This window comes from Nematostella vectensis, chromosome 4 (genome assembly GCF_932526225.1).
Source record: "Nematostella vectensis chromosome 4, jaNemVect1.1, whole genome shotgun sequence".
In the NCBI taxonomy this organism is placed as follows: Eukaryota; Metazoa; Cnidaria; class Anthozoa; order Actiniaria; family Edwardsiidae; genus Nematostella; species Nematostella vectensis.
In genome coordinates this window covers 16,587,731-16,599,150 of record NC_064037.1, presented here as the reverse complement: position 1 = coordinate 16,599,150, position 11,420 = coordinate 16,587,731, and the positions used below count along the sequence as shown (strand labels likewise).

At 42.2% G+C, this 11,420-nt stretch overlaps 2 protein-coding genes across 2 annotated transcripts; both read right to left on the bottom strand.

Moving 5' to 3' along the window:
* Positions 1-249: 249 nt before the first annotated feature.
* Positions 250-7,146, bottom strand: LOC5513938 (monocarboxylate transporter 10). Its single transcript, XM_001634127.3, has 3 exons — positions 6,514-7,146; positions 1,626-2,200; positions 250-827 (listed from the first exon to the last, which is right to left on the bottom strand). Exons 1-3 carry the CDS (start codon positions 6,800-6,802, stop codon positions 270-272), a joined length of 1,422 nt encoding a protein of 473 aa, XP_001634177.3. The 5' UTR covers positions 6,803-7,146; the 3' UTR covers positions 250-269.
* Positions 7,147-9,271: 2,125 nt separating this feature from the next.
* Positions 9,272-11,420, bottom strand: LOC116619143. The gene is made up of 3 exons (XM_032383564.2): positions 10,263-11,420; positions 9,865-10,029; positions 9,272-9,756 (listed from the first exon to the last, which is right to left on the bottom strand). Exons 1-3 carry the CDS (start codon positions 11,134-11,136, stop codon positions 9,581-9,583), a joined length of 1,215 nt encoding a protein of 404 aa, XP_032239455.2. The 5' UTR covers positions 11,137-11,420; the 3' UTR covers positions 9,272-9,580.

The following is an 11,420-nucleotide window of genomic DNA, read 5'->3' as shown; positions in this document are numbered from 1 at the left end:
AAATCGCAGCACACTCCGTCGCTTTGTAGTTTTCTCTGTCGTGCTCGGAGACCCTACTGTCTTCACGGGAGCTACTAAATAAGATTCGAGACCCGAAGAATTAGAAAAAGCGCTTGACTTTTGAGCATGGCCGGGCGTTAGCCCCTGGCTTAGATTCATTCCCAGCCGGTGTTGCGGGCCATACAACATCCGTCCCCTCGTGCTACGGGCTCGCAGAAACGGCTATTAACGGCTTATGTCCTTGGTTTAAAACGATGTTAATTTAATGCTCAGCTTGCTAGATCTCTAGAGACGGGGCTAATCTCGAGGATCTGTTCCTCCTCTTGTATTGATCCATTTTCACGTAAACAGGCGAGTTTCGAGTGAAGTGGTAGCATAGCTACCGCTGAGAATGTCATGATTCCACCGCTTATATAAAACGCTACACTATAACTCTTGGACACGTCAAAGATCCAACCAGCGAGCGGAGGTCCCGCGACTTCTGGGAACGATATTAAGAAGAGCAGCCAACCGACGGCGGTGGGGAACTGGTCCTTTCCTACGATGTCAAACGTGATCGTGTACATCATTGTCCATAAACAACCATCGAATGTACCATACGCGCATGCGTACACCGATAAGGATGCGAAACTAGCTGCTTGGGGAACTAAGATGTTTGCTAGGCTCATTAAGATTAATGCAACTTGGATGATGAGGACTCGTCCGGAAGGGCACCAGTCGGACAGGCGCCCCATTATCGGACGGGTCACTGCAGAGGTAATCGCGATGAAGTAGAGTAGGAAAGAGGAGTTGTATACGCTGACTCCACGATCTTGCGCTAGGCGTATCTATGGAGATAAGGACGAATCAAATTGTCGGATATGGTTAGATTGACAGTCTAATGGCGCAAGTAATGAGAAGAAAATAGATAAGGGGCGTCGCAACCATCAAAGATTATAAGATGGGGATGGATAAGTATGGTGTACCACAGTGATCAACAATGCAGGAATGCAGATGGATAAGTATGGTGTACCACAGGATCAACAATAAAGGAATGGAGATGGAAAAGTGTGGTGTACCACAGTGATCAATAATGCAGGAATGGAGATGGATAAGTATGGTGTACCACAGTGATCAATAATGCAGGAATGAAGATGGAAAAGTGTGGCGTATCACAGTGATCAACAATGCAGGAATGGAGATGAAAAAGTGTGGTGTATCACAGTGATCAATAATGCAGGAATGGAGATGGAAAAGTGTGGCGTATCACAGTGATCAACAATGCAGGAATGGAGATGGAAAAGTGTGGCGTATCACAGTGATCAACAATGTAGGAATGAAGATGGAAAAGTGTGGCGTATCACAGTGATCAACAATGCAGGAATGCAGGAATGGAGATGGAAAAGTGTGGCGTATCACAGTGATCAACAATGCAGGAATGAAGATGGAAAAGTGTGGCGTATCACAGTGATCAACAATGCAGGAATGGAGATGGAAAAGTATGGTGTATCACAGTGATCAACAATGCAGTTATGAAGAAAATTGGGGTGTACAATAGAAAAATGTGTTGTGCCAAAGTAACCTGTATCTCAGAGTTTAACAATGAAGAGGGAAAAGTGTGGTGTACTACAAGGATCAATACTCACCAGGTGTACCACAGGGATCAACAATGCAGGTATGAAGATAAACAAACTGAACAACCAAATGACGAAGCGCATATTCTTGAACACAGACATCGTCCGACTACGAGTAGCTTTAGGCTTAACTGGCTGTTCTATTGTCTTATCACTCTCAAGGGTAGACACCGGACGAAACGTGATCCCCCCGGCTACCACAAGAAGTTGAGCACACGCCAGTGCTACCATGGTAACACGGTACCCAACTGTGCGAAAAAGGTAGCGCATTAAACTGCTTATCACTAGTACCCCCACGGGGGAGCCAAGCTGACTGAGGGCCACAGCTAGGCCTAGCCGCTGACCGAAGTACTGCGGGATCACTAGTAGAGAGGATATGAGACCGAGACAACTTCCCAGGCCGAACACGACGCCATAAGAAAGATAAAGGAGTTTGAGCGAAGGGCTGTAAGCGCTACACACCAAGGCACTCGCACACAAAACACCGCTGGCCAAAGCAATGCGCCTGCAGCCAAACGCCTGGCAGAGGTACGTTGCTAGGATACTGAAGGTGTGCGCGAGACTGGAAGCAAGTGACGTCACCCAAGCTAAAAGGAAAAGGGTGAATATTGTTATAAATTCAAGCTACTTATATTTAGGTTGCGATTATTGAAATGTGAGTTGATTAGATAACAGCTAGTCTCCTTTGCAGCCGCTCATGTCGGGGTAATGCAGTCGTGTCGCCAAGCAGAGTCACGCAGTAGCGTGGATCGTTTAATTTACTTCCGGTCGATTACTGATATCTATTACAAAACATCTTATCTTTGTTATGAACATCCAAGTTCTCTCTTTTGAATATATTTTATATTGATATTTATATATTATATTTATTTATACCTGAAAGAGCTTGGCTATTTTAAATACAAATGGAGAGAAACATTGGATTTCAAACTGCCGGATCGTTTTTAGCACCCATTCGGCTGCCAGACCTATATTCAATGCGTTATTTATTAGAAAATTGCATTCCCGGATGTAAAAAATAATCAACATTCATTCAGAGAAGGGAAAAATATTGTTCAATGGCCGAGACGAAGCTTTCAAGCCACCATCTTTTTGTGTGGGCTACCTGTGGTAGTCCCACATATTGCTATCGCATATGATAGTGCTGCCTCGTACGCAGCCGTCTCAAGTCAGTAAAAACAAGTGAGAAATATACTAGTGAGCGCAATGAGTCATGGGAAGGTTTAGCGCTGGCGCAAAGGAACAAGGGAAGGGTCATCTGGAGAAATTCCCAAAGTACACAGAATACAAACTATAGTGCAACAACTATTGTATGCTTTGGTGCATTCTCTGCACAATCTAGGTCCTTTAATCATTTTTTTTCCGCTGCAGCTGAAACAAAATTTTAGATGCACTTTTTTCGGGTGAAATGTGCTTATCAAGATATATTTTGTTGCTAAAATCCATACTAAAAGCACTCTCACCATAAATTATGTGGGAATACAGGCAGCATTCTCACTTCCGGTTCTCACTTTAAGAGGCCTGTTTCGGTTTTTCCTTGTCCTTTTTTTTTTTCATAAACTAGTTCAGTAACCTTGATATTTGGTACAGGTGTTGAACCAGTCCTACAATTAGATGCTGCTTGTTACCAAGCTGCATCCCGGGGGGGTGAGGGAAGTGTAATTTTTGGTTAGTTTTTAAATGTCCTTTTTTTTAGGGAAAATGAAAATAAAATCGTTTCACTATATAAACATGTATATAAGTATCACTGTTTTTCGTTTCTCTTATGTCATTAGAGAAATCACCCTGAGTCTCAGATTTTTTGCACCCCCCTGATAAAATTATTTACTTGACTTAAGGAACATATGTGCCAAGTTTGGTGCTTCTACTAAAAAGTGCACACAAAAAAGTGCTAAGCCACCGTACTACCAGGGATTAATGGAACAGCCCAGAATAAACCCAATGCATATTACGGCAGGAAAAAAAAGCTGTCATTGACAAAATCAACAAAGCTACCCAAATTGGTGTTAATAGCCAAACTGCTTTGAAAGCTGTGCAGGCCCGTACCCAGGGGGCCGAAAGTCCACTTTCGGTTCTCAATAGACGTGCTATTTGTAGACAATACAATAAACAATAAACATCCAGTGGAGATACTGCAAAGGCATAAAAAATCTTTTTTTTTGTCTTTTTTTCCGGGGTGTTCAGAGACATAAACCCCCACCCCCCCCCCCCCCCCCCACCCCCCACGGAAAATTAGGTCCACTTTTTCGGATTTCGCACCCCCCCAAGAAAAACCCTGGGTACGAGCCTGCTGTGGTAGTTGAAAACACAAACCTTCATTAGACAACTGAAATAGCAGTAAATACAACATGCAACGAGACTTTGCATATTCCTATGAATTCTAATCTTAGTACACTATTTTTTATATAAGAACATCGAATTTTTAGTTAAGGCAGGGCCGTTCTTATTTTTGGGACATTTTAAGGCTGAATATGTTCTAAACAAAGTTTTTAAATTTTAGTGAATAATTCCCTGCTAGCAGAGGCCTCTTTTCTCTGTATTTCGCAGGGCTAGTGCCACCAGCCCCGCGTAATACAGAGAAAAGAGGCCTCTGCTAGCAGGGAAAGTGAATAAATACAAAAAGGCCCAAATTGTCGTGTTTGTAAACCAGAAGAATAAATACAATACACCAAAAATTCTTCTGCCCTGAAGAAGGCTTATTAAAGAAGAAAATTTGGCAACTGAAATTTGAACTTAAATTTTAGTGTATATAAGAAAATAATACCCAATGAATTATTAGGAAGAGAATAACACTTGTGATGAATAGCAATAATAAGGTTGTTACTATTAGCACAATTTTTTCTGCATTTTAGAACTGTCAGGGCTAAAAAAGACATGTTTTTCTGCTATCAAATCCTTGGCATGTTCTTAGCATGTTCTTAAAATTTGGTGAAATCTCAGCTTGGACATTCTTATTAAAAAAGGTTCTTATAAACAAAAAGAGATTACCTCTGTATACAGACGCTCATTGAGAAAGTTTGTGAACCAATAAAAACATAGACATGAACAAGACCTAAACCGTCTAGAATGCCAAATAACAGAATTATTAATATGCTACGAGACCGAAAGATAAGAAACCATGGGAAGAATAATTTAAGAAAAACTGTACCTAAATCATTTTGCTGGTTCAACCTAGTATTTGACAACAAGCTTTATTGTATCAATTTTATGCAGACAGAAAATCAATTCATTCTTAACCAGATATTTCTGTAATATTGTAAAGGGTACAAACATACCAAGAAATATGTCATCTGAATAATTGGTCACAAAAGGTTGAAAAACCCAAATTTTTGTTACACATTTGTTGACAATATTAATTCTGACATTAATTGTACTAAATGCCCCACATATTGTGTGGCAAAGAGGAATAACATGTTGTCTGGAGATGTTGAAACAAATCCAGGGCCCATTCCTAGAAAAACACAGTCAGTCTCCAGTATGGTGAATGAGAATTTTTTGAAGATAGACTGCATCAACATGAGTTGAGACCACTGGATGTTGTTGGTGCTGGCAACTGTTTTTTATATAGCAGTGTCTCATCAGTTATATAATGATCCCAAAACCAGGGACTGCAGAGCATACTTTCAAGTGGTAGGCCTGATAAGTAAGAATGTACCACAAAACTAAGGGGGCTTAGAATGACAATTTCTTGAAAAGTGGTGGGGCTTCAGTCCTACCAGTCCCTCCCACTCCGCAGTGCCTGTAAAACCTCCCCATATGTTATAACACTACCATAACACTATACCCTTATTCTAGAAGATGCCCTAAGACCACATAAAGAGTGAAAACTCAACAACACTACCATAACACTATACCCTCATTCTAGAAGATGCCCTAAGACCACATAAAGAGTGAAAACTCAACAACACTGCCATAACATTATACCCTCATTCTAGGAAATGCAACAACACACTTATTCGGTGACACAATTTACAGCAGCTGGCAGTTGCTTTGGTTACATAGAATACGACAAGCTATGATGTGAGAGTGTTTTTTCTAAAACTTTTATTTACTGGCATATACGAAACATCACTCTGCGCCAAGTGCTCTGAAGCATCAGATAGAAAAACATCTCCCATGATGCCCTGATCAAGTGAAAATTGTACCGATATGATACCAGATATCTATTATTACAAGACAAAGGACTGGATTGCTGTGACTGGCAATAGTCCTGACGAGGCTACTAGGATATAATGTCCTAGGCCTTAGTGTCAAGCTTGATGTTGCATGTTAATCAAATTGATGTAGATGAGTGTTTAATTATCAGTGCCATAGTAAGCCTTGAAATATTTGGGGGGAGGGGGGTCGATACTAATGACCCTACTGGTCATTTCTTATACTTTTGAGGCAACAGCCCTGAGTATACTAAATAAAATGCTGTGCACTTGCTTGATTTTTTAATTATTTTAGGGATGGTATTTTGGTGAATTGTTTATCACCAATGACGCGGGCTCTGGGAACGAGATTGACATCGATGCTGCATTATTCTGATTGGCTAGGTAATAAGTTCCATACAATTTGTAAATGTCGTAAAACTGTCAAATGAACTTGCGCCAATTTCTAGAAAGTCTCTTGTACTGTAGCTACACATGTACCTTATGGGTACCTTTTTTTAATGTTAGAATTGACGCAATAAAATGTTGTGTTTAAAAGATAACTTGTCATCGCAATAGATAAAAATAGAATATTATATAGATCCTCGTTTATGCCTGGTCTTTCTTGTGTAATTTTCCACTGAATTTTTTACCCCCAATGTCTCTTATATTTTATTATATGATATGTATTTGCTGGTATGTGTATGCTATGTATTCAATAATAATAATTGTATTATAACGCGCGTCACGTAAAGTAAAATTTATACCTGTGTCGCTCCTGTCCTTGTTATAGCGCTCCAACAGCTGTGTATACACTAGAGCTGAACTATTATTTATTCCGCCGATAATGAGAAGAATAACAAATGCAGCGAAGCACACGAGCCATGACCAACTTGACTCCACTACCCCAGCCTCGCTCCCCTTCTCTAGCAATACTTGTGACGGTCCTTCAACAGCGGGTTCGACTATCTCGACATCTTGCAGAGGGTCAGATTCGCTGTTTGGAGCCATTTCTGAACACCTTGTTTGGGCTTTGTAATAAGTGCTATGTGCCATTTGTTGTAGTAACAGACATCATTCCAACCCATCCGGTTTTGTTCGCTTCCAACAGAGCAAAAGTGCGACCAAAGTGAATGTTTTTAGAAAAAATCAGGCCAAAGTCCCGTGACCACTGCTGACTAGCGAGGTGTTGACAGTCGAACCTCCCCGAGCGACTTCGACAAGCGAAAATACCTCCATGCGCTTACCCTACCCTAGTCTGACAACAAGAGGAGGACTCGCCGATGTTGTAACGAGGATCAGAGGGCAGAGTTGAGCGGGAGTTAGCGTGTTCCAACACATCTACCATCTACGCGCGCGTAAAACAATGGGTAATAAGCTGTCACGCAATCTCTATTTTCGCTACCGTCACACTTGAGATGGCGAATTTTGCGACACTTTATTTTCGCGATTTTGCTATTTTCGTATAATCCAAAGGTCATATCAATCGATGGCTGTCGTTTTTCTAAATGGTCTAAAAAGAGCCTGGGGCGAGCGCGCGGGAGACCTGTAAAGTTCTAAAACGTTAGGGACTAGGCTCCATTTCCAAGATGGCTGCCAGCCAAAATGGTAGTAAACACAAATTCCTGCAAGTTTACGTGGAAATTCTTGACTTACCAAGCTTTAGAGCTGTAAAAAAGCGAAAAAAAAATGATTAAGGCGGACCCCCAAATATGGTATGTAGTGCCTTATAAGGAAATGACCGGGCGAGCAAGAAAAAACGACAGTTTTTAAAACAAGATTGACTGATATGCACTATAAGTATTCGCTGTGGCTACTTGCACGGCTTCCGGTAAAGGAGGAAAAAAAACTAGCTGCACGGCTGTCTACAGTTTTCTCGATTTTTAGGATAAATAACAAGTTTCTGGCTTTAAAACACTTCCACGATTATTTAGAACAGCCAAGCGACGATTTTTAGCCTGAAAAGCTATGCAACAAGCGGCCCGCAAATGCTCGGCAAAGTATGTACGAAGCGTGGAGTTCGACATTTTATGCATCGTTCTTTATGTGCCGAGCACTCGCATGTCGCCTTTTGCCAATTTTTTTCAAGCTCGAAGCCATTTTTGACGGTTCAAAATAACGATGGTAGGTTTTTAAAGTCAAAACTTTTCATTTTGGCTTAATGGCAAAAAGAAAAAGGGAAGTGCATCTACTTTTTTTCTCCTTGCACAGCTGTTATGGCGAAAACAACAAGTGTCGAACTCCACGCTTCGTACATTGCCGAGCATTTGGGGGCCGCTTGTTGCATAGCTTTTCAGGCTAAAAATCGTCGCTTAGCGTTCTAAATAATCGTGGTAGTATTTCAAAGCCAGAAACTTGTTATTGGCTAAAAATCGAGAAAATGGGAGACAGCCGTGCAGCTAGTTTTTTTTTCCTCCTTTACCGGAAGCCGTGCAAGTAGACACAGCGATAAGCGCTTGTGCGATTTGGAGAATAAAATCAAGCAGAACAGTTGGAATTAAAATGTGCTCTAATCATCAAAACTGAAAACAAATTGTAACAAAAACATGTGCGAGAGAAATTTAGTACCCATAAGATCTATAAATACAGTCCAATGGCCAACTCCTTAGGGTATTATATGTGCATTATTAGACGACGAAATAGACAAGGTGTTTCTATAAAGCTTTAAAACGGCTTTTTTGTACTCAATTTTCACGCATACAAATTTTCGCGACACTTTATTTTCGCGTCATATTTTATTGTCGCGAATCGTTTAAAATCGCGAAATTCGCGCAATTTAAAGTGACGCGAAAAAAATGTAATAAGGTATGACAAATATTTCATTTTCGGATTTGATTTGATCACAGTTGTTGGATTCTGATAGAATAGATTAGTTTTCAATAACATATCAAGTATCTATGGGCGTGAAAATATCTCGCAAAAATAACTGCAGTAAATTAAACAGGGACCCGCACTATAAAAGGGCTTAGCTCCGCCCTTTTTCGGCTGAATAAAATTCAAACTTCAAGATGACAACACGCCGTAACATTGCGTGGTTAGTGAGACTTTTTTGTTGTGTTATAGTTAATAATTTGAACTAATTTTTACTGCACATTCCTGCTCTTTTGGTGGGTTATTATGTCATTGTTCTTAGCCAAGAGAAAATAAACCGAGCAAACGAGTAGAAAAGCGCTTCAAAAGTTGAGTTTGGGTTTCGCTCCTCGTGGGCAAACAAGACATTCTGGACTGAACTCCGGAGCTCTGCACCGCGTAGCAGTTTACTGACAACGGAGCCTCGTGGACCTGTTCCAGGCCCTTTTATAGTGCGGATCCTTGTTTAACATCGGTTATCACTTTTTGATTTTTGTGCTCCCCAGAATGGTTACAGTTAAAGGCTCAAAGGAAGGCGAAAAAAAACTGCTCTTTTGTTTTTGCCGTGATATCGGTGACGCAAATTATAAACGAAAACCAAGGGTCAAACATTGTGGGTAACTTTTTGAGGAATAATTTTTAAAAGCTTACAAAAACGGTACCACATACGAAAAATACGGAAAACACTTATTTATTCTAAGATGAGATCATCCAGTCACAATCGCTTGTCCTTCCAGAACAGTAGCTGTCAAGTGGTTGGCTTTGATGGGGTGTGTGGCACGAGGAGAGTCGAAGATTTGGAAAAAGACGTATAGTGTGTCTTTGTAGGTGAGTTAGAATGGTAACACTTGGAATACGAGGTTTTCTTTTAACATTTTTATAATAATGATAATAATAAAAAAAGCAAGTAGCGATGTTAACTTATATTAAGCGCCTTTTCGGCAAAATATGCCATTTACTCTCAAATTTCGCACTTGAGCGTCTCTAAAAGTTGAGTGCTTCCTTGAAGTCTTGGCCGCCGTACATGTCACGAGGAGATGTTGGTTTGCAAGGAGCCTGCGAGTCCTTGTCCTGCTCAGCGGTGTTTTTTTCCTTTTTGGCAAGTCTCTTGAGCTTCTTCTCTCGCTTGGATAGGCGCTTTTGGTGGGATTCCTCGGATCCTGGATAATAAAACAGTCAGATCTCTCATAAAAGTGTCTCAAAGGTCACACCAGAGCAGGCAAAGCTTTGACTAGAGCAGCCTTCGAGAGACTCTACGTGATACTTACTGTCCTCTGCAAAGTCGATCTCCCACATGACAGCAGATGTGGCTCCGTTGCTGCGCAACCTCTCGTCTGGTTGGTCAGCGATACTCTTGTTCTTGAGCTGTTGTCGAAGCTTGTGGATTTTCTTTTGCTTTTTCTGCTGTCGCTGACGTCGGGCGTCGTCAAGTGCTACAGAGAAAAAAACAAAATTGATCGTGATGATCCACCATGGGGGAGGGAAATTTTGAATTTGATTTTGCTTTCCGCCCCCCCCCCCCCCCCCCCTTCCTTTACAGCGCTTTTTTCGGTGACCCCCTCCCCCCATTTTAAAGTGGCTTAAACTTTTCGGAGCCCTTCCCAATATCTCCCCTCCCCTCTTCCCTCCATCCCTCTAAATGCTCCTTAAGGGATACAATGCTTACGCTTCTCCGCAAAGTCGATCTCCCATGCCACTGGGTCGTCAATCAGGAAGGGCGCGGCGTTTCTGGGAAGCCGCTCCCTTTCAGGTGATTCCCTGTTCTCTGTCCCGCCCCGCTTGAACCACTTTTCCAGGACATACTTCTTGTCAAGCTGCCGCTGGCTGGGGCCTCCATAACCCATGCCCACGATATCGAGGTCGGGGGTCGGAGGGAGATCGCTGTACTCGGAGCAGGACGCGCGGGAGGGCCACGGAGAGGAAGTAGCGGGTTCATCCGTCTCTCTCGCACTAGCGGTGGTGGCTGGCCTTGCTGCCTCCCTGCCTTCCACGACGTCCTCCCAGTTCTGCACTCCAAGGAGCGTAGACATGGCGCCTTCGCGCTGATATACACTGCTGCCTGGTGTCACGGGGCAATCATCCTCCGACCTGAACCTGTCAAGAGCGGCTTGCATGGCAGACACAGCCCTGGATACAGCAGGTGAATGGCTTTGCTTCTTGTTGCTGACCAGACTCGTGGGCCCTTTTGGCAGGCTTGGGAAAATGCCTTGGCGTTTCCCCTTGCTCTGGTCTTGGGCACTTTTGACCAGAATCAACTGTCCTTTCTTAGGCTTGCTAAGTTTCGGGTATTTCTTGCCCTTGTCCGATGTGGAGCCTTGCATGTTTTTCTTCGCTTCAACTGTGAACACGGAGTAGTCAGGCGTTTCTTTCTCGGCGTCTGGGATCTTCATGTCCGAGGTTGTGTTGGCGCCCACCTTTCGGTTCGCTCTCTTCACCATGATTCCCACAGGTTCACCTGTGTTCGCGGTGTCTTGGCCCTCCGGTCCAAAACCAGGAATACAAGCCAGACAGCTTGAAATAAACTCTCTCAATGTTTCCATAACAGATAAAAGACTTATAAATTCTTTTAGAATAAGCACTTCGTAGGAAAGCTATCTTTTTCAATTCAGTATATGGAATGTCTTCTAAATTTGCAAACGTCATAATTATTGATGCAAAGTGCGAGCGCGTTGGAGAGGCTCGCGCGCCCTGGGTCCACCCCTCGGGTCTGGGAGGCCTGTAAGCTCTTCAGAACGAGACTATATATAGATGAAGAGTCAAAAACAAATTGTAGAAGTGTTTATCAAGAATTTTAATAGCGACAAAATAATGTTACTTATTTTTT

Bases quoted from the DNA above. Each gene is read 5' to 3' on its own strand.
- LOC116619143 (XM_032383564.2), bottom strand. From the start codon at position 11,136: ATGGAAACATTGAGAGAGTTTATTTCAAGCTGTCTGGCTTGTATTCCT. The intron at 10,030-10,262 runs GTAAGCATTGTA...TTTTCTCTGTAG, and splicing joins GATCGACTTTGCGGAGAAGC to CACTTGACGACGCCCGACGT. The intron at 9,757-9,864 runs GTAAGTATCACG...TTTATTATCCAG, and splicing joins GATCGACTTTGCAGAGGACA to GATCCGAGGAATCCCACCAA.
- LOC5513938 (XM_001634127.3), bottom strand. From the start codon at position 6,802: ATGGCACATAGCACTTATTACAAAGCCCAAACAAGGTGTTCAGAAATG. The intron at 2,201-6,513 runs GTATAAATTTTA...TTTTCCTTTTAG, and splicing joins CAAGGACAGGAGCGACACAG to CTTGGGTGACGTCACTTGCT. The intron at 828-1,625 runs GTGAGTATTGAT...TTATCTCCATAG, and splicing joins TGATCCCTGTGGTACACCTG to ATACGCCTAGCGCAAGATCG.